At 42.6% G+C, this 23432-nt stretch overlaps 1 protein-coding gene across 1 annotated transcript in view; it reads left to right on the top strand.

Moving 5' to 3' along the window:
* The window catches only part of cusr (Copper-only SOD repeat protein), a 41254-nt gene extending 19266 nt beyond the window's left edge, over nucleotides 1-21988 (top strand). Inside the window, exons 2-11 of the mRNA XM_056410054.1 lie at nucleotides 1336-1387; nucleotides 5750-7826; nucleotides 9215-9314; nucleotides 10622-10696; nucleotides 10926-11024; nucleotides 14541-14673; nucleotides 14971-15085; nucleotides 15794-15918; nucleotides 21305-21385; nucleotides 21511-21988. Coding sequence (XP_056266029.1) covers nucleotides 1348-1387; nucleotides 5750-7826; nucleotides 9215-9314; nucleotides 10622-10696; nucleotides 10926-11024; nucleotides 14541-14673; nucleotides 14971-15085; nucleotides 15794-15918; nucleotides 21305-21385; nucleotides 21511-21614 — 2949 coding nt within the window. The 5' untranslated portion in view covers nucleotides 1336-1347 and the 3' untranslated portion in view covers nucleotides 21615-21988. The remainder of the gene's footprint in view (nucleotides 1-1335; nucleotides 1388-5749; nucleotides 7827-9214; nucleotides 9315-10621; nucleotides 10697-10925; nucleotides 11025-14540; nucleotides 14674-14970; nucleotides 15086-15793; nucleotides 15919-21304; nucleotides 21386-21510) is intronic.
* Nucleotides 21989-23432: the final 1444 nt, after the last annotated feature.

Here is a 23432-nt window from a genome sequence, read left to right as displayed (position 1 = left end):
GTTTAACATACAAAAGTCTGAGTTTTATTTTTATAAACTCTTCCTTGGTACAGTAAAAAAGTTTTAATGTTAGCATAATTTAAGCTAAATCTCAGAAACGATCTATAAAGATTCGAAATCAGTTAATTGTTTAATATGCTAGTGCAGGGGTTCCCAAACTTTTTAGACCACGCACCCCCTTCTACATCCCGACCGGGTTCACGCACCCCCAATCCCCCACACCTTAAAAAAAAAACGCAACAGAATGCAAGAGTTGTTGACGGGGGGGGGGTGCTAGTGAGAGTGTGCTCACCTGTGCGCGCATCAAGGCTGGGCGTTACGCGCGCCGGCATCGAGCCGAGAAGAGTTGTTGACGGGGGGGGGGAGCGATGCGCGTTATGGGAGCGGCGGCGCTGGGCTTAGCACAGAAGAGTGAAGCAGCGAAATTTGTAGACATAGAAACACTCTCAGACAGCAGCTTGCTGTTACGTGCGCCTGCTGCCAGTCTGACTCCGCTGCTTTGGGTGAATGACGTCACGTGCGACCTGGAGGTGTGAACCACTTGTGTGCCAAATCTTTTTTTTATTTTTTATTTTTATTAACATTCGGGGCTAATTTAACACCACACTTTGGGAATCCCTGTGCTGGGCGTTACGCGCGCCGGCATCGAGTATGATTTGTCGACATCTTATTTTGACAAACGGATGTTGTTTCACGTAGTTCTTTCCGCTAACTTTGCAAAACCGGATGTTGTCACGTGAATCCTTCCGCTAACTTTATCAAAACCCTCGCGCGCTCCCGATCGAATGCGTTTACCGTCAACATCAGTCTATAGGTGCACAGAAATTTAAGTGTCGGCTGAGTTGACCAAGGAGATCCGAGTGTCGGCTGAGTTGACCGCAGTTGAAAATCTCCTGAGCATTTAAAACCCAACACAACACTGGAACAGTATAATCAGCAACCTCTTTCCCAGCATGGCCACGACAGGGTTGGGCCACTTCCAACCCTTCCACGCTGCCAAATATTCAGCCTCAACTCCCCTGCCTCTGTGCACGAGCTACTGGCGCCTCGTCGGCCAATCACAGGAGGTCTCAGACGAAACTGCAGCTCTGAAAATCAGATGCACAAGGGTGGCTACACACTTTTGAAAACCAGCTAAACCTGACATGTTCTTGGAGAAAACACTTCGATGCGCACTCCATCCTTATCCAGACATTCAACTCTTCACGATGTAGTTAAGCTGCTCCTTTTTTTGTCTTCTCACCTCACCCATGACAGGATATGCATGTATTTTAATATCATTGTCCTCCCGTTGTATATATATAGAGCGTTTCCTCTTTGCTGTGCGCCTTTCAGAGATCTGCCATCATGCATCCTCTGACAGCCGTCCTGCTGCTGGCTTTACTTGGTGAGTACTTGGTCAACTTTTACCTCTTACCACATAGACCTCAGGAATTATTTGTGCAGTCTAATGTTCATGCCAAGGGTTTTAAACCATGTGCAACTGAACGTTTTGACAGTTTATGAAACTAGATGTGATAAAACTATTCTATATATATATTTGTATTGGATTATAAGGATATGGTTTTACAACCTTGTGACTTTACCGCCTGAGGAGTCCTTCACAGCATATCACACTAGCACTTGGTAAATGCTTTGAAATTGATCATTTATAACAATTACAACATCAACTCACACCTCTCATCAGTTAGAAGTCATTAGATTAGCTTTTTTTTTTTTAAACCACTTAAAATAGTTCAATAGAATTCAAACGATAATTGTAATAAAGCTAATGACAAAAATTTCTGAGCGAGAATGTTGTGACAATGTTAAAGTAGTGTTTGCACTAATAACTCTCAATTGAAATGCCATACAGGCTGAATGACATTCAAGAAAAGAAAGTGGCCCCTATAAATACCATTTAACCAGTGGCGGCTGGTGACTTTTTTTTGGGGGGGGGGCGCAGTTGGGCGACGTGGTTTAAATATCACTCAACAATGAGAAGAAGAGAGGTTTTGAGTAGAATATTGTAAAAAACAAAGCTTTATTTCAAGAACACAGCGTGCTCAACACGGTCCAATAACAACTACCAACACACTGTAACTTTGGGCATGAGAGGTTCAGAGCAGCTTTAAGGAACATTGGGTTGGGTTTCAGAGGTTTGCTAAATAAAAGAGTTTCACCCTCACATGAAAGAGGTTCAGAGCAGATGTAACTGATGTGGAACGGGCATGGAAGAAGTCGGCTCAGATGGTGGATTTTCCCAGCACTTATTTATTCTGCAGAAGACAACAGAACACACACATTTGCCTTCTGATTTGTCTCTGCACTTCCACTTCCCTCAGCAATAAAAAACCATTGTCCATGGAAGACAGAACCACATTAAATCTAAATAATAACAATTCTCATCAAAACCATGACATGTAACATACAAGGGAAAACAGAGACCCTAATGGACAAAATAAATAACTACATGAGCTAGAAAGTGGCTCAATGAAACCGCCACCAAACGTATATTTTGACAGTCTAAATGACACGACAGCTGGACGCCGGGATCGTATTAACATTCCATTACTGTATGTAACATAAGCGGTTAATTTTATTAAAGAATATAGCCAAAATAGTGCAAAATCGTTTTCACTGAACTCACCTCGGCAATATAAAACCATTGTGACGGAAAGACGGACTCAGGAGCAGGAAGTGCAACAGATGGAAAGCAATTTCCAGGAAACAGATTTTAAAAATAACGCTAAATAAAAATAGCTCATTAAAATAAAATTCACAAACACTCAATAATATCGTTGAACAACAAACAAAAATAAAATACAATACATTGAAAACAAGAAATGACAGAGTGCATTTCTAACTGTTTGACAGAGTAGACCCACTATATGTAAAGAAAAGTAGCCTCCTCTCTTTAAAGTGGTCAAACTTCTCAATAACTCTGGTTAAAGTCAATCATGTCTGTAACCAGCCTGTTTCCATTGTTCTGGAGGAATGTGTCTGTTTTCAGAACTTCTTCGTTGTGTTTTCGATGCCAGTTCGGTCTGCAAACAGGGTTAGCTTCATGCTGTTAGCGAGTTAGCTCCATGTTCTTAGCTAAATAACCGGCAAGATTCGTGCTTTACACTTGTCTGAAGCTCTGTAGATCCCTCACCCGTTGTAGTCCAGAGAGTTTCCGTCCCAGGACTTTGGAAAACAGACAGGGAAACAAAAACGAATTACTCATGGAGCATTCAGCTAACCAGCTCCGGTTAGCATATAGGCTTGAGGAGAACCTCCGGTGTCGTCCTCCGCGGTCAGCGCTTTGCTGCAGAATTTTTAAATCCGGATGTTCGGGTCCCAACTCTTTCAGCCTCTTCTTGTCAATATCTGACCGTCGATTGAAAGGTGTTTGGTGTAGAGATACCAGAGTTTTCAGTCGCATACTTACATAAAGCTTCTGCTAGCTATGTTGCTCGCGTACCTCCGTGGAGCTCTGGGCAGCAGGGTTGCCAGGTCTGTGTGACACAACCAGCCCAAAAACCAGCCCAATATCAGAACTCAAAATATGCCCGTGCCAAACCATATACACTGCTTTTAAAGTTCAACAGCATTGCTATCATTGCCAAATGTATTGTAATATCTACAAAGTAACAACATATTTGCCAGCATTAAAAGCAGTTTTCCCTCAAGTTATTTCACCTAGGTCCTAAAATGGCCTTGTGTAATTAGATACAGTATATTATCATAAATAAAATGTGTGCACGTGCTGATCTGGAGTCAGTTTGGTAGGATTTGGGTATGAATACATTATTTCATTTAAAATATGGATTTTTATTGAAAGATATTCATGTAATTTGCATGCAAAATAGGTCTACCCGAACCAAGGACAAAAAATTCAACCCGCAACACTTCAAAAGTGGCCCGATTCAGGAAAACCGCGACCTGGCAACACTGCTCTATGGGCTGAGGAACATACGGGTCTCTGATCTGCCGAATAATCAATCGCGTCACATTTGTGCGCCCAAGATTCAGTTTCATCCGCCAATGTGAAGCCGGTCATTGCCAAAACGACTGAAATGTTTTCTCGATGCCGTACACACACGTTAGACCAGCGCCTCGAAAAAGGGGAGGGGCTTCTCTCCGTGATAATGGCGATATATTATATTTTTTCACATTAACTTAAGTGGTTGTTGACAGGGGCTTATGGTCTCCCACACACATTTAGCGCGTCAACACGGTATATTTACTATTTAAATGATTTGGCATATAATGTTTTTTGACAGAATTGTTTTTTTTTTACTTCTTCTTCTTTTTTTTTCATCTCCAAATTTTAAGAGGGGCGGCGCCCTAGCGCCCCCTATGGACGAACCGCCACTGCATTTAACTGAGGATAGAAACTAAAAGGTGCACCAATCTTAATTTAAACACCGGTTTCACTAAAAGGTGGCTACTGTGTCTGCTCCTGTACACAGCGGCAGAATCTAACTATCGTGTTTTCAATACTACAAAAACACACCTGTTGGTCGAGACCATCGCTTCACTAATACACACTCTTAATAAATGTGTTTTCATATCTTTATTATAGTCATTCAGCTTCCTTTTCTTAGCACACTTCTAAAGGACTCAGAAAGTCATTTAATTGGAATTTCATTCTATTTTTATATCTTATTTTTTGTCTCCTAAAACTGGTTTACACCTTTTTGTACTTTTTGGTGTGATGTAAACTTCTTTATAGCTCTTCAGTTACTTAGACTCCAACTAATTGTGTTGTAGTATTTCAACTATTTCAATAATACTTCAACTGCAAACCTGCAGCCGTGAGCGCAAGTCAGCTGTGAGTATCTCCAAAGGAATCCCCGGTAATCAGTGAAATAATGAATATCCTGAGCTCGAGTCAAGACACGTGCAAATAAATACATTAATAACAATAATAATGCATTTAATTTATATTGCACTTTTCAAGGTACTCAAACACACTTTACATTACATAATTAAAACATCCTAAAATCTATACAATAAAAGATTACAGTTTAAAAAAATAATAATACTAATACCTTGTTGGGTAATAGTTACACATCTCTTTAACTCCAGGAACTAAATACAAGTCAATGTAATGTCTCTAAAAACACAACAGTGTGTATGTGTTGTTTTCTGTGCCAGAAGAAATTCAATTGCATTGAAACCAAAGCCGTTGCTGGTTAAAGTGTGGTGAAAAGTAAGGAAGCGGAGGTTATGGTGATGCACGTATGTTGTATAGTTTTGATAATTGTGTGCAGTCCAAAAATGTGGCCCCATGCTCTCAAATCATTTGCTTGTTGCTACTTTACTTGGAAAGTTATACATTACTCAAACATTCATTGAATGATTTATGTGTCGTGTTTGAAACCTGAAGGAAGTCAACTAGCGTGGAAGTCAATCATTTGCAGCTTGTGAAGTAGGAGACGTTGTGTGTGTCCTTTAGTTAAACTTTTGAATTGAAAGAAAATTACATATTTATATTTGTGCTTATGAGAGAAAATAATAATAATACATTTTAAGGATTTGTGTCCACATTGGACGAAAATGACTACTTTAAGTACTTGACTGATGTCTGAAGGTTTTTTCTTAAACTAAATTGCTTGAGCTGTCCAACATTAACCGTTTTGTATTGTGTTGTAGCCCACAGATATCATTGGACCGTTATTTAAACATTGGGGATTGAACATTCATTTATTGAGGAGCGATGTGTATAAATAAGAATGAATACTGAGAGTACCATCACTTCCTCCTTGTCATCCTTTTTTAGATTCCATTTCCTGTGTTCAGTTTGAGGCCCCTTTCAACATGGGCGGAGTCACAGGGCAGGTCCACTTTAACTCCACCTCCCAGATGGCCACTGTCAACGTGTCCGGTGCAGGAACCTGTGGTCCACTTAACTTCTCCCTGAGCCAATTCCCCGTCATGTATGGCCATTATGCTCAGCCTTGTTCTGAAGCAAGTATCGGCCCCAGCGTCTTCGTCTTCGCGGCTGATCCCTCCTCAAACCCCACCGTCAACGTTTCAAGCCTCCTCGAGCGCCACTCAAACCTGGACGACTTTTCGCTGACTTTGCAGACGTGTAACGGTACTAAAGTATGCACGGTTGTAAGTCAAGGTCAAACGCTCAACACCTATCAGGCCAGGTTCACCGGCCCCGTCGCGGGAAACGTTTACGTGCGCCGTAACAAAGGAAATACCGACCCCAGGCTGCTTGCAGACCTAGTCACTATCGGTCAGGTCAATGCCTCGCAAACCAATGGCACTATCTTTGGATCCCCAAGCACCGCTGCAAGCTGTGATGTGCTTCTTGGAAGCTTGGATCCCTCTGCTTTGACCAATCTGGGCGTCGTAAAGATTGGAACGCCCTTAAAGGCTGAGAAATCCCGTCTGGACCTGACCAGCTTCAACAATCGCTTTCTTATCCTCCACATGGGGTCAAGTTACAAGTGTGCTCAGGTGTATATTGTGCCAGAGAAACAAGTGAGCGCTGTCGTGAATATGGGAGAGATCAAAGGATACTTCAGCTTCCGTCAGGCTTCCCCGTTTGACCTGACAGAGTTGAGGGTGAACCTAACTAACTTACAGAGCAGAGTGGGCCCTTTCCATGTCCACAATTTCCCTCTCCCCTCAGTCAGGTCGCCTTCATCCAGCCGGTGTTCAAATGACAATGTGGGCGGCCACTGGAATCCATTCGCTGTCGACACGAGCAACCCGGCGTACCCAAAAGTGCCAGGTTCCACCCACGACATGTATGAGCTCGGTGACCTCAGCAGCAAGCACATGTCCCTCGCAAATAGAAGCGAGGTGGACATGATGTTCATGGACTACAGCCTCCCTCTGTTTGGACCAAACAGCATTGTAGGTCGCTCAGTTGTAATTCACCAAACAGACGGCGCGAGGTATGCCTGTGCGAGCATTGGTTATCCTGGTGAAGTGATAGGAGCCAGAGCCACATTTCAGAGCCCTGTGGTCGGTGAGATCTGGTTCACCCAGCTAACGGACAACCCCCTGTCTGACGTCTCCATCTTCATGGACCTGTCATATGGAAATCCCTCAATGATGGCAACCAAAAACCACAACTGGCATGTTCACACCTACCCCATCAGCGCAGAGAGGGATGACGATGAAAGGCGCTGCAGCACAACAGGAGGACACTGGAACCCCTTTAACATGAACACCAGCGACAGCAGCTACGCCCTCCACTGTGGCCCATCCACTCCTTTATCCTGCGAGGCGGGAGACCTTTCCTCAAAACACAGCACCATCAACCTCGACACCACAGTGGGCGGAGTGCAAGGGAAAAACTTCTTCACCGATGTCTCTTCCTGGTTGTCCGGGTCAGCCATAATCGGTAAATCTGTCGTCATCCATGAAGCAGAACGCGGAGGGCCAAGGATGGCATGTGCCAACGTCACAATGGTGCGGATCGTCACAGCGAGCTCAGGCAGCTGGTTTGGCGCCCAGATTCCCGGCGGACAGGTCCGGTTCTCCCAGGCTGTCCCACAACGCCCCACAACTATAAACGTGAATCTGACGAACCTGAAGTCCTTAGCTGGGGGTTACCATGTTCACATACTGCCCATCAAACCCGGCAGCACAGACCCCTGCTCCAACGCAAACATCCTGGGCCACTATAACCCGTTAGCCATCAACACGTCAAACAACCCCGCACCTGGAGTGGGCACAATGGACCAATATGAGATTGGGGACCTGGGCGGAAAGTTTGGGACTCTGCATGGCCTCAACCAGTCTCAGGCTGTATACATGGACCCTGCCATGCCATTAACAGGACCCTACAGCATAGTGGGAAGGTCACTGGCGATTCACTACTCAGGACACTCAAGGTGAGAACCTGTGGTCAATTATGTTTTTGTGTTTAGACAGAAAGAAACCAAAAGTATGCAAGAGTGAAGGAGATATGAAGTGACATTTTACATTCAGGGCCACCTCAGGTTCCTGCATGTGAAGAAGTAGTGGACACCGTGACAATTATTCTGTTGCCACTTATTCTTTTTCTCATTACTTCATGTGCACTTGATAAAGATAGAACATAGACAAATGGCATCAACTCGTCGTAATTTGAAGAGTCACTGATGCCTTGGAAGGATAATGTCGAAGGTTGGGAAAAGATGACCAGGACGGCAAAGTAAAATTCAAAACAAAGTGGATTTAATTAAGTGTGGTAGAACAAAAAGTCCAAAGACACAAAACATTTAACGTGCAGCACGGGCCTGGATGAAGTCGGCTCAAAGCATCGTTCAATAACAGACTGGAGTTCTCCAGGAGAACATGACTCTTTATATCTTTCAGAGCCAGCGTGATTAGATAATATAGATGGAGACGTCACTCGGTTTAATCTTTGTCCGTCTCATCGTTGGAGCTCAGGGTGGTGCCACCCTCTGGGCTCACGACAGCAGCACTGGTTGGTTAAAACAGATGGAGGTGTTCCTGGTTTAGACTTTGAACACCTTCTGATGGAGCTCAGGGTGGTCCCACCCTCTTGGCTCACGATCTTCTCGTCATCATCATAATCAGTGTGTGTGTATGTTGTTCTCCATCTAAAGCAGGAGCTGTGCAGTTTCTTTAATAGAATAGAAACTAAAAGGCATTGAAACTATCTGTTGCTGTCATAAACAAGTTCTTTGACGGTGACAGGTACGGCTCTTATTTAAATCTCAATTCTACGACTGAGCGTTCAGGGTGAGGTCAGAGCCAAGGGTTGCATAGAGTTCCTGATTATCTTCCCTGTGTGGATGTGTCATCTTCTGGCCGAGGTAAAGAAGTGTTTGTTCCTACAGTATCTGTGCTTCTTATCCAGCAGTGTCAGTATGTTCCAAAACATGTGGGTGAGCATGAGTATGAGCTGTTCTCTCTGGTCAGAGCCCGAAAATGGAATCGAGCCATAGAAGGACACAAGATTTGGTGCTTCGGGGCCTTAATGCAAAGTGAGGGACATGGGGTACTATGTATGTATTTTTATATTCTTAACAATTAGCAGACAAATAAGCTTCACCACGCTGTGGCCCTCTGGCTATCGTCTAGTGAGGGTAATATAAGTTGTTGGATATCATAGGCAGTGTGTCATATCCTCCTCATGTTTTCTCTTATAACACACAGACACACCTTCTCATTCATTGCGGAGGAGAATATTCTGAAAGTTAAACCTTGAGAATTTTTATATGTTTCTTCTGATCTTGTGTTTTTGTATCTTCCTCTTGTGTTTTCTGGGCAGAATGCGCTGTGCTGACATCTCAGCTGACAGGAATACAGACGGCCAATGGACCGTTGCTCAGGCTGTTTTCAATGGTACAGTGACTGGCACAGTGAAACTGGTAAGAGCCTATGGCTGTGTCTACTACCGGACACTTTACGAAGTACACTGCAATACAGTGCACTGACTTCTGTAGTGCACTCCGTCGCTGATAAGTGCTGTATCAAATGGAACACTTACGTTAACCACTTGGCGGAAGTGACGGACGCAAATCTGTTCACGGCACCCGCGAAATTAAGCCGGGAGTGGCGACGAAATCTGCTTGCGATACCCGCGAAACTTAAACTGACAAAATGAATGCACTTCTTGCCCTCTTGTTGTCCCTTGTTTACCCCTTTCTCCACCCCATGTGGAAACTGCGATACCTCCACAATCACACACACACACACACACACACACCTACACACACACACACACACACACACACACACAGTTTTCTCTCTTTCTAATCTATTAGGATCCAAGCTGCCACAAAAACATGACAGAGTAGTTCTGCTGCACTGGACAGACAGTGAATTCATTATGCTTGTGGTGGGTTGCAACAAGGAGCCATGGGAAGCAGGGGCGGGATCATTAGTTTAGCTTAGCATTTGTTTGCTGGCTAGTTCAACCTACAGGCCCCCTGAACTAGGAAGCTCCCCATGGGAACAGATGTCTCTGTCAGCCACCCTCCAGAGGCCCCATACTGAGCTCTGCACTACGTCTATGTATAAAAGCTTGTAATACTGTATCACCTAAGAGGCTATATTATCAAGGAGTGGCTGAGGATTAAACATTGTCACTCACATCGGCTACATTCGCAGGCAGCTTTAACTGGGTGGCAGAGTGAGTATAACAATGTAATAACAGTTTACATTGCAACAACTCATCCAGGCAGCAACCTCATTTCTGAAAAAGTCAACGTCGAAGTGCCTTGAACTTGCATTCTTTCTAATAGACAGCAGGGTGTGACTCCTCTGGTTGTAAGAAGTCTGCTAATATAGACGTCCCAACTTCTCACTTGAATTATTACCTTCAGTAAACATTGCAAACACGGGGTTATGGTCTTAATCACGAGTTTCAAGTCTTCTTCAATACAGCATGATATTCATTTAGTAAAGTATGGTGCCATTTAGAGGTAAATAGCATTCAAAATAGAAATGAACTCTTCATTTGTTTTCTTTAATAGGATAATGCCCTTGGAGCTGCATGTTGTCATCCATTAATTCCTGATAATGGACACATCATAAAGCATTATCCATTCCATATATTTCAGCAAAACAAGGCCCTAGGCTCTGGTTGAACTATCTACTATGAGAGTATGCGTGTTCATTTCAGTCCCTTTGATTGCCTGTTAATATTGGACATGTCTGTTGTTCATTCTCGCAGCGCCAGCAGACGTTTCCTGACGGAAGTAGCAGTGATGTCAAACTGGAGGTGACCCTTAAATCAACAACACAAAACGTAAGACTCCTAAATAGGGTTAAAATCTACACTAGGACCATATTAATCATTGACCATCAAGTTAGTTTCATTGCTTTTGAAGGCAACGGGATCAAGAGATTGTAAATGTGTGTCTGAATCATGTGTTCATTGTTAATGTGTGTGTGTGTGTGTGTGTGTGTGTTATGAGACACATTTAAATCACACAGATATACAGCAAGTACACTTGTATTTTACTCCCTCTCTGCAGATAAATGTGGCCTCCATGTTCATCACAAACACCGGACGCGTTGACACCCGCCAGTGCAACGGGGGAGGAACATTCAATCCCTTCAACATGACATCAAAGGTGAGACCGGCCGGTTGCTTCTTTGACTTCTACACTTTCTGTTGACCGCTCTGGAAGGCTGATATTAGTACTCAAGTATTGAAGCGGTTGAATCAGCAGTATAAATCCACAGAAAATCAGTGATCTTGCTACTGCTACTTTATTCATTTATTTGTTCACTTTATTTCAGGTCTGTCAGCGTTAACGCATTAATCTATGCGATTAATTTGGCCGCGTTAACGTACTAAAATATTTTAGCGCAATTAACGCAACTTTGTTTACTTCCGGTGTTCCTTGAAGTTTTTACACTCTGAGTGTCAAACCGCGGCAGTACGGTTTAACACTGTTTCCGTTTTTAAAACAAGTATTTCTTCGTGAAAATAAGGAGCATAAATCAGTTTAAACTCGTGGATGAATCAGTCGGGTTTCCTCCTGCTCCTCCTTCCTCCCGTCTCCCCCTCTGATACACAGAGGAACGGACGGGCGACGTGTCGGGTGACGCGGCGCGGAAAGAACTCGTCACACGAAACCTTCACCGTGATTTGTCAATCCGTTTGTCTGTCAACATTTTGCGAAAAAAACAACCAATGAACACTCAGTAAATCACAAAGGACCTCCCACCTCACAGGTGAGGCTCATTAGCAGCCTGTCAGTCAGAGAACAGAGAACACGGCGCGAGGACAATGTGCCTCATTATATAGAGCTGAGATTGTTCTGGAATGTTTGATGTATAACACACGTGGGGATGTGTCATATGCAAACGCCTTTAAAAGGTGAATTTACATTTTTTTGTTCAATGGAGAAAATGCCCCCAGTCTCCAGAGGGTTAACGTGACATATATGTAGGGATGGGTATCGTTTGGGTTTTTTCCGATACCGGTGCTTAAACCGGTACTTTTGAAACGATACCGGTGCCTAAACGGTGCCTGAACCGATACTTTTTTTTAAACGCACAATGAGGACATTAAAAACCTCTTTGGCCATATTCCCTGTAGAAGCCGTTATCATGGAGCACTGACAAACAACGGATATCAGACTGTTAACATACACAATATATGTTCTCCATGATATGATGTGATATGTATTGTCATGTGCAGACCTTATAGGGTTAATCCTGTCACTGTGTTGATGGGCAAAGAGAACAACCAATCAGAGGTACTGAAGATGACACGTGACAAATAAAGTTTTGCTTCTGACAGCGAGAGTTCCACTGAAACAAAGTGACGCCCCACGGTCTTTATTCCTCCGTCATTATATTCCCGGTAACACCGGGTATACAGCCGGGATCGCTGGACATCAACACAGCTGCTAGCAGACTGTCACGCTCGTAGCTCGCGCTAGCTACGAGCTAGCTTAAACATGGTTATAATGGCTAATTTATTATTTCTTGGCCTACTTTTATGAATGCAAGACTTGCAATCAACGATACGGTACTAATCTGAGTTAAGGCTGCTCGTCATAATCGGTCTCCCCGTGTTCAGGGGGACCGGTGACGGTCTCCCCATCGCGCCCAGCCTGACGCTGGTGTGCTCGACACGGGCTCACGTAGTCACACACGGCCAGGGTTGCCAGGTCTGTGTGACAAAACCAGCCCAATGGCCAATTAAAACCAGCCCAATATCAGAACTCAAAATATGCCCGTGCCAAACCATATACACTGCTTTTAAAGTCCATGTCCAGTACCGCTGCTAACCATGTTGGTGTCCTAAGCATAACTCCTTCATGATGGGGGGGGCGCAAGTGACTTTTTTTCGTCAGGCGCCGGCACCGGAGCTCTGACAGAATGACATGCTGCTGTAGAGACGACCAACAACAGACATATTGGAAGCTCATTCTGCACATGCGTTAAATGCGGTAAAAAAATTTAACTAATTAATCCTGTAATTTAATCACAACGCGTTAACGCGTTATATTTCACAGCACTAATATATATATATATATGGTTCTTTGAAATAAGTTTTTTTGAGAAATCATAGGTTAGGGCACTTATAAGCTAGATAGCTTCAGCCTCGACCCTTTCGGTCAACCACTTTCTTCTTTTGTTGAATTCTGATTGTTGTATATTTTGCTGATCGAAATAAAATAAAATAAAATAAAATAAACTAAACTAAACTAAGGGGTTAAATAGGGCCCCATTTGTGAATCCCACAGAACCAAACCCACCCCGGGATGGGGTGTAGGAGTAATCACACGAGGTGATTCTCGCCAAACCGTCCCACCCCGTTGGGGAGGTCGGCGATTCATAATCATACTCGCCTATGAATCGCTCCTCCCGTGTAGGCGATTCTGAACCGCCTATCGCCCACCGCTCCTGTGAGATTCACAAATCCCTGCTGCTTTGCTGGAAATCACTTCTACTTACAGACTCTGGTTCGGGGCTCCGTGACGTCACTAGCACCAAAGCGCTTAGATGTCACGTGACAATGTTTCCATGGTGACGGACAAGGTCGCGGAGATCGAAGGCACTGCGCGGATGTGTCGGCGTGTACGTGCTGATCTGGAGTCGGTTTGGTAGGATCTGGGTATAAATAAATTATTTCATTTAAAATATGGATTTTTATTTAAAGATATTCATGTAATTTGCATGCAAAATAGATCTACCCGAACCAGCGGACAAAAAATTCAACCCGCGGCAACACTTCAAAAGTAGCCCAATTCCGCGGGAAAACCGCGGACCTGGCAACACTGCACACGGCGCAGCCTCCGCTGTCAAAGTTAAATGAGAGGCTATCGTAACCTGCTGACAGGGCGGAGTCACCAGAGAAGTTCACAACAATAGTTTTTTTCAATTTTAATCGGCTCAGGCACCGGAAAGAAGCACCGAAATGTGCGTTGCGTTTCGGTCTGGGTAATACCGGTTGTATTGGAACCGGTACCATATTGGCACCGGGTTTCGGTACCCAACCCTACATATTTGAATGTCAGTCAGTTACTAAGTTCACTGGTTCTGCTGCTGTTCAATGTTAAAGATGACAGGACCAATGGGGTCTCAATATACTTCATTTTTTTTACTAATCTGGATGTTTCACTGAAGAAACAATTTATCATCCACGATATTAAATACCTCACTGGCACTTTATAGGTAGGAGCCTCTTTGAAAACACAGCTCTGTGTGAAGTTTTGTCTTTAAAAAGAAGGAAAAAAAACTTTTAATCGCGATTCATCGCAATTAATGAATTTCAAAATGTGCGATTAATTAGTTAATTTTTTTTAATCGATTGACAGCCCTAGTTTATTTACAACAAAAAATAATGACTGAATCAAATGTTTAAGACATGTGTCCCCAGGTGTCCACCCCGGTCGCTTTAAAAAAAAGTTGTTACCATGTTTGATCAAGATCCAGTTTTTTACCATGTTTTACCATGTTTCCCCCACATTCTTTGAATCCTACAAACACCCCTGGTACAACACTTTGAACCTTTGCAGAGAGGGATTCCCAGTTATTTGTGTTGCAATAAAAGCATGACCATTAAAATGTGAGATAACATGCGTAATGGTGGTAACATTACCCGCTCTTCCTTTCGTTAACCCCCTCAGAGCTCCAGCTGTTCGCCATTGAACCCTCTGAGCTGTGTGGTGGGGGAGGTGTCCGCCAGAGACGGCCCAGTCAGCCTGACTGGGAGACAGCTCCTCACTGACAGCATCCTGCAGCTCTCTGGAGACAGGACAGGTACACCAACGCTGCTGTTTTCTTCTCTGTGTATCAAGCAGTGGTAAGAATTCAAGTCTCACTATAATGTTGCTCTTTTACTAGCCATTTAGATTTATATTTTTTTTAACATATAACAAATTATAAGAAAATAAACAACAAGAATATCCCATGAAATGATAAATAATGTATTTGCATATGTGGGAAATAATAACAAACAAAAGAATATCAAGAATGTTATAAAAGGATTGGGCAGAGGTAATCTCTTAAATGGTCCTGATGCAGTGCCATGAAAGTTCATGGTTCATGTGTCTGCAGTGGTCCATAGAGCTGTGCTGCTGATGGACGGAGACAGCATCCTCGCATGTGCAGACATCGTGCCGGAATCACCTTCCTCACAGCTCACCTTCCCGACAATGAGCAACTTCAGCAGGTGAGCGCAATAAAAACCTGAACCCTTTCTTGAGAATTGGATTTTAAATCTCACGATATACAGTATATTTAGGCTGAGTTCCAGCTGAAGGGTTTGGTGATCGGAATTTTGTTTTTTTGAGAGATGACTTCCAGTAAATGAGTGCTCAATTAACCTTACAAGACCAGTTCATCTTCTCCTGTTCATCATGAAATACCTGAAGTGTAAAGCAAATAGAACAACAGGTTTTCTGTTAGGTTGTTGTGTGATAGTGAAACTATCCAAAAGAAAATCAGTGTCCCGTCTCGCAAAAGAAGGGCGATTTGCACGAACATCTGACTAATTAATTAAAAATAACAGAGTATGATAAAATACATACGTCTGAATTGATTAATTGATGGATGATCCACCATGTATTAAAACTATTAAACATGAACTCCCTGTGACGTGATCATTTCTTCACAATGAGCAACAGGACTTCATGAAACACCCACCATTCATAGTAGCCATGAATAATTATGACTCATAATTTACTTGTTTTTAGTGCACCTATTATAAAGTGCAACTGACAAAGCATTACAATACCTGAAGATTGGTTGAAAACAGTTGTTTGGTCAAATCTGGATTTGATCAGAGCAAATACACTGACTACAATGTATTTACAATTATCTCCAGTTAATTATCGTATTATAAGACCGCAGAGTTGATGTTTCCTTTATTTTCGCCCAGATATGACTTCCGTAAGAGGATTGCAGAAGTCCTGGAGTTGGACAAGTCGCAAGTCACCATCCTGGCTGGCTCTCCTCGCTCTGCAGTTGGTGGAAAGTGCCAGCAAGTCGACTTCATGGTGTCTGGTGAGACAGAAACCCCTCTCAAAATACCCGTGTAAATGTTTTTCTAGTTATATTAAACACCAGATAGAGAGTGAGTCAGTGTTCCTTCTTCTTCCTCTTTTTATTCTTAACATCACGAGTGTTCACGATGTTTTCATGTGTGAGATATAAATCTATCGGCCTGTATATGTGCAGCACATGAGGCTATAAAGACGTCAGCTCCTTCAGGCTGCCAGCATCTGGGCATAGCTGTGTCCATCGGGACAGTGAACAATTACAGCCATTGAAAAATCTTTAGAAAACCCAAAAAAATTGCACAGTAACCTGATCCACGGAGATGTGTGTCTCATTGTCTGTCCCTTCCTGTGTCCCAGGGGGGAACAGAGACGTTTCCCTTCAGAGGTTTCACACATTGTCACGACGCTATTAGAGGGGACCCAAAAGCACGACTCAGACAGGAGTAACAAAGATTACTGTCTTTGGTTGGAAACAGGCTGGGTCAAAACCGGGAGATCAGTTTCAGTTTCAGTTTATTTGTATAGCCCAATTTCACAAATTACAAATTTGTCTCGGAGTGCTTTACAATCTGTACACATAGACATCCCTGCCCCAAAACCTCACATCGGACCAGGAAAAACTCCCAAATAACCCTTCAGGGGGAAAAAAAGGGAAGAAACCTGCAGGAGAGCAACAGAGGAGGATCCCTCTCCAGGATGGACAGATGCAATAGATGTAATGTGTACAGAAGGACAGATTTAGAGTTAAAATACATTCAATGAATATGACAGAGTGTATGAATAGTTCATAGTAGGCATATTCCACGATGGAGACCTCCACGATCCATCAGGCAGATGGCGGTGGGGAGGAGGAGGCGGAGTCTCAACAGTGGGCGGAGTCTCAACAGGACAGTGGCGCAGTCAGGAGCAGGAATTCCACGACCCAGACGATCCATCAGGCAGATCGGATCTATGCCGTCTCATAGGGTCCGATGACCCCATGGGACGTGAAGTCAAGGACTCCGGGAGAAAGCAGAGTTAGTAACGTGTGATTGAGAGATGAAAATTCATCCTTAAGGAGAGAAAAAGAGGAGATAGGTACTCAGTGCATCCTAAAACGTCCCCGGCAGCTATAAGCCTATAGCAGCATATCAAGGGGCTGGACCAGGTGAACCTGATTCAGCCCGAACTATAAGCTCTGTCAAGAGCAAAGTCTTAAGTCGACTCTTAAACGAGGTGACTGTGTCTGCCTCCCGGACTGAAATTGGAAGCTGGTTCCATAAAGAGGAGCTTGATAACTAAAGGCTCTGGCTCCCATTCTACTTTTAAGACTCTAGGAACTACAAGTAGTCCGCATTTAGTGAGCGTAGCTCTCTAGTGGGGCAATATGGTACTACAAGCTCCTTAAGATATGATGGAGCATCACCAATCAAGGCTTTGTAGGTTAAGAGAAGAATTTTAAAAGTGATTCTTGATTTTACTGGGAGCCAGTGCAGAGCAGCTAGTGCAGGAGTGATGTGATCTCTTTTCTTAGTTTTAGTGAGAACACGAGCTGCAGCATTCTGGATCAACTGGAGGGACCTAAGAGACTTATAGAGCAGCCTGATAATAAGGAGTTGACCTAAGAGACTTATTAGAGCAGCCTGATAATAAGGAGTTGCAGTAATCCAGTCTCGAAGTAACGAACGTGAACCAATTTTTCTGCATCTTTTTGAGACAAGATGTGCCTGATTTTTGAAATATTACGTAGATGAAAGAATGCAGTCCTTGAGATTTGCTTTACGTGGGAGTTAAAGGACAAGTCCCGATCAAAGATAACGCCAAGATTCTTTACAGTGGTGTTGGATGCCAGGGCAATGCCGTCTACAGAATCCACATCACCAGATAATTGATCTCTGAGGTGCTCAGGGCCGATTAAAATTACTTGGTTTTGTCTGAGTTTAACATCAAGAAGTTGCAGGTCATCCATGTTTTATGTCTTTAAGACATGCTTGAATTTTACAGAGTTGGTTGCTCTCCTCTGGTTTTATCGATAAATATAGTTGAGTATCATCTGCATAACAATGAAAGTTTATGGAGTGTTTCCTGATAATATTGCCCAAAGGAAGCATGTATAAGGTAAATAAAATTGGTCCAAGCACAGAACCTTGTGGAACTCCGTGATTAACGTTGGTGGTTATGGCGTCATCGTTTACAAATACAAACTGAGATCGATCTGATAAATAGGATTTAATCCAAATTAGTGCCGTGCCTGAAATGCCAATCGACTGCTCCAGTCTCTGTAACAGGATGTCATGGTCAATGGTGTCGAATGCAGCACTAAGGTCTAACAAGACCAGGACAGAGAGGAGTCCTTTATCTGCTGCCATTAAGAGGTCATTTGTAATTTTCACCAGTGCCGTCTCGGTGCTGTGGTGTTTTCTAAATCCTGATTGAAATTTCTCAAATAAACTATTATGATGTAGAAAGTCGCACAACTGATTTGCGACCACTTTCTCAAGGATCTTGGAGAGGAAGGGAGGTTAGAGATCGGTCTGTAGTTAGCCAACACCTCTGGATCCAGAGTGGGCTTCTTCAGGAGAGGTTTAATAACAGCCACTTTGAAGGAGTGTGGTACGTGGCCTGTTAGCAGAGACACATTGATAATATCTAATAGAGAGCCGCCAATTAAAGGCAAAACGTCTTTAAGCAGCCTCGTCGGGATGGGGTCCAAGAGACAGGTAGACGTGTTCGAAGTAGAAACCGTTGAAGATAATTGGTCACGGTTGATGGGAGAAAAGCCATCCAAATATACACCAGGGCATACAGCGGTTTCCAAGCCCATTCCACTTGAGGACAGATTGGCACTGGTTATGGGCAAGAGAATATTAATCTTGTCCCAAATAGTTAAAATCTTTTCATTAAAGAAGTTCATAAAGTCATTACCACTAAGGTTTATAGGAATGCTCGGCTCCACAGAGCTGTGACTCTCTGTCAGCCTGGCTACAGTGCTGAAGAGAAACCTGGGGTTGTTTTTATTTTTTTCTATTACTGATGAGTAATAGGCTGCTCTGGCATTACGGAGGGCCTTCTTATATGTTTTAAGACTATCTCGCCAAACTAAGCGGGATTCTTGAGATTAGTTGAACGCCATATGCGTTCAAGCTTCGTGACGTTGCTTCAGTTTGCGGGTCTGAGGGTTATACCAGGAGCAAACCTCCTCTTCCTCACTGTCTTCTTCTTGAGAGCGGCTATCGAGTCCAGTGTCATTCTCAAAGAGCCTGTGGCACTGTCAACAAGATGATCAATCTGGGACGGACTAAAGTTAGATCAGGAGTCCTCTGTTATATTGAGGCGTGGTATCGAATCAAATACAGAAGGAATCGCTTCTTTAAATTTAGCTACAGCACTGTCAGTTAGACATCTGGTGTAGAAACTTTTGACTAACGGAGTACACTCCGGTAGTATAAATTCAAAAGTTATGAGGTTGTGGTCTGACAGAAGAGGATTCTGTGGGAAGACGTTCAAATGCTCAATGTCAACGCCATAAGTAAGAACAAGATCAAGCGTGTGGCCAAAGCTGTGAGTGGGTTTCTGTACTCTCTGGCAGAAGCCAATCGAGTCCAACAAGGAGATGAATGCAGCACTAAGGCAATCATTATCAACATCCACATGGATATTAAAATCTCCAACAATAATAACTTTATCGGTTTTAAGAACCAAACTTGATATAAATTCTGAGAATTCAGATATAAACTCTGAATATGGACCTGGTGGCCGGTACAGAATCACAACTCTAATTGGCTGTAGTGTTTTCCAGGTTGGATGTGAAAGACTAAGAACAAGGCTTTCAAATGAGGTGTAGTGTAATTTTGGTTGAGGATTAATTAATAGGCTCGATTCAAAGATGGCTGCTACTCCACCTCCTCGACCGGTGCCTCGAGGAATGTGAGTATTAATATGACTTGGAGGAGTCGATTCATTCAGGCAGACATATTCTTCATGGCTCAGCCAGGTTTCAGTTAGGCAACATAAATCAATGTGATTATCTGATATTAAATCATTTAGTAACACAGCTTTAGATGACAGATCGAATATTTAGGAGACCACATTTAATAGACCTATTTTGTTGCACTGCTGAAATAATGGTATTAACTTGTATAAGGTTATTGTGTACGACTCCTTCTGCTTACTTTTGATTTATTTAATTGAAGTGGCCGTGGGACAGACACAGTCTCTACTCTAGAGTCATGGGTGGGTAACTGCTCGAATGGAAGAGCAGAGAAGGGTGTTAAACTACAACTCTGCTCCCAGTTCCTGATCTGAACCCTGGGTTGTCATAGATTAAGTCCGGTGATCAACTTGGTCATATTCGCAGAAATGAGACGCGCTCCGTCCAACGTGGGATGAATGCCGTCTCTCCTCATCAGATCAGGTTTTCCCAGAAAGTCTTCCAGTTGTCTCGTAGCCCACATTATTCGCTGGGCACCACCTCGACAGCCAGCGGTTGAAAGACGACATTCGGCTATACAATTCGTCTGTCTGCAAATTTGGGAGAGGGCCAGAGAAAATTACGGTGTCCGACAACGTCTTGGCATAAGCACACACCGATTCCACATTAATTTGAGTGACTTCCGACCGACGGGCTCGGGCGTCATTACCACCGGCGTGTATTACAATCTGACTATCTCCGCTTGTCCTTAGCCAGCAGCTTCAAACAAGACTCCACGTCGCCCGCTCTGGCCCCCGATCAGTCGAAGAAGCAAACAAGTCCAAAAATGGGCGGAGCAGAGAATCAGAGGTCAGGGCAGGCAGGCAGGCAGGCAGGTCAGGAATATACTCTAATAACGCTGGAGAACTTGGCACGAAAACACAAGACAATCTGGCAGAGGACAAGTGGAAGTGAGGGAGCTAAATAGTGAGGGACTAATGAGGGGATGGGCTGCAGGTGAGGACCAGGTGAAGGGAATGAGGGACTAACAAGGTGATCAGAGGCAGGTGAGGGGAGTTGGATTGACGAGATGGTGTGACAGGATGAAAACAACTATTACAAAAAGGAAGGCGTGGAGCTAAACTGTTACACACATTATAGCACAGGACCGGCATTTATGCCCTCCCAAGTCTCCCACAAGAGCTTATTGCCTATCGCAGTAATAAGGCCTCCTGTATCGTGATAATGAGTGTGGCAGCAGGCAGCTGAGAATGTGTGAAATTATAGTCTTTGCGGTGCTTAAGAGGATAGTAAACTAAAATAATAAACAGATACTGTTTTTTGAAGCAAAATGACGAGCAAAGCAATCACACCTATTGAAAGTTCAAGAAGTTATTGGCTTGAAAAAAGACAGTGCGGCATTTCTAAACAATTCTGTATTTGCAGCTTGGACAGTGTGTGTGTGTAATTAAGCATTGCCACATTGCCTTTGTGTTAAAAGGGAACGTCAGCACGGAGCAACTGCAGTCTGTCAAAACCAACGAGAAGATGGGCATGTTCCAAGAGTCTGACTCATGTACAAGTAAGTACGCTCCGGGCTGTAATCAGAGCTTTTACATTGTTTATGCATTCAAGGAAAAGTCCTTCGGTGTTCTTTTTAATTCTTATGTAATCATTCATAATGGATGCTGATTAACCGTTCTGAAGTGGTACCCTCAGGAAGCGCAGGTCTGCTGCTGATGCCAGGAACTTTTCTTCTGAGTTTGATGTTCGTCGCCGCCTTTCTGCTGCCGACCACAGTTTCGTTATAAGCTCAGCCATTGGGCCACACCGTGCATCATCATGGATCCTCATATTGTAAAAAAAAGTGTTCATGAACTGAAGCCCACCAAATGATACGATGTTCATCTGACTAATTATCAAGCAAATAATAACCGTATTTCTTCGTACAACTGATTTTAAGCAACACGCTATTCATTAAATGTTAGATGTATAGCTTTAAAGACACTTCATTGTTCTGCAACAGATATTGCTTTTATTTGATCAATTTATTGTTGAAGGATGGCGAAATGTATGCTTTCCGATAACCTGACTTTATTTTTTCATTTATGCACCGTCCATAAATTCGTGTCAAAATGTATGTAAATGTTTGGAAAATTGGGAATAAAATATAATAATGTTTGTATGTCTTGTTCCAATAGTCCAATGTTTTCTTTGCCTAAGCAAATCTCAGCACATAAATATATAGACCTATGAGTGAGCACAGAGTATGCAGTGCTTTAGCAATTCTAGAAAATGTTCTTAAATTATTATTAAATTGTTAACTATTGCTATATATATCAGTTATAACAAACCATTATTAAGACAATGACTAGGTTGTGAAGGAAATCCCTGGCTTGGTCTTGAAGCTCTTGACCTCTGAGCTTCTGGAAAATTGCGACCAAAATTAATTAATGTACAACCTGTACATATTTACCACCGAGGACTTTACTGTTGTAAAAACGATTCATGGCTAACCTATAAATGATTTATAACTGATAAATAAAGCACTAGTTAGTTAATTATATTAATGTATCCTTTAAATAAAACCAAACATCAGGAGAAAAAAAATATATATATATATATTTTGTTTTCCTATATATATATATACACAAAATACTTCCATAGGTTATTTATACTGACGATGCAGGTAATGTATCATGACTACTGGGGCAATACAGACACATTCTGAAAAAAAAGGGATTAAAAACAAGAAGTGGAACATTAATCTTGTCTAGTAAAACATACATTGATGAGCTGAATAAATGAAGTCTAAATTGGTGTATCAACTGATTTAGTTAATCTTCTATAAGTAAAACGCTAAAGCTATGAACAAACTACACCGCGGTCACATGACTTCAGGAAACCAGCGTTGAATTAAGATTAGTGTTGGCCGTGAGGCCGTGAACGTCATTTTTAGGACACTTAAAAGATTAAAAACTCAAGAGTGGGGTACTTACTGATGTATTGTATATGGAGAACAACATTCAAATATCTTGCTCGTGTTAACTGCAGACCTTATTTCAAGCATTTAACCAAAAACACATTAAAAACTCATTGAAATCGAAATGAGGAAAACGAAAGTGCAAAAATGATGACTCAGTGTGCTGCAAGAAGTCTTAAAACCTATTTGTGGCATTTGAAGTATTCTGACATGTTTAGGTTATTTGACTGTAAAAGGATACTTTACAGATCATCATATTTAAGACGTTTATTTTAATATGTATTATTGATCTGGTGATGTTATGGGTATGCTGCATATATATATATAAATATATATATATATATATGTATAAATAAAGACTTATTTGGACTTAATGACATTACTAATATTTATCAGATTCAAATAAGAACATTAAAAGGACTTCTGTACTCTTTTTGTAAACTGCGTCTGAGGGAGAGGTACCACAAGTCCTTCCTTCCCGCTGCTGTCAGGCTGCACAACAAACTGCAGTAGATCGCTGGAGATCCTGGCAAACTCAGCACTTTATTTTTCCTCTGTATATTTATTATTTTAGTATTAGTATTTAGTATTGTTATTGTGTTTTGTGTTTTATATTTATTTTCTATTAATGCTCTGATGTGCACTG

Source organism: Pseudoliparis swirei, chromosome 24 (assembly GCF_029220125.1).
Source record: "Pseudoliparis swirei isolate HS2019 ecotype Mariana Trench chromosome 24, NWPU_hadal_v1, whole genome shotgun sequence".
Classification (NCBI taxonomy): domain Eukaryota; kingdom Metazoa; phylum Chordata; class Actinopteri; order Perciformes; family Liparidae; genus Pseudoliparis; species Pseudoliparis swirei.
Note: the sequence above shows the minus strand (reverse complement) of the source record. Positions and strands in the feature narration are given on the sequence as shown.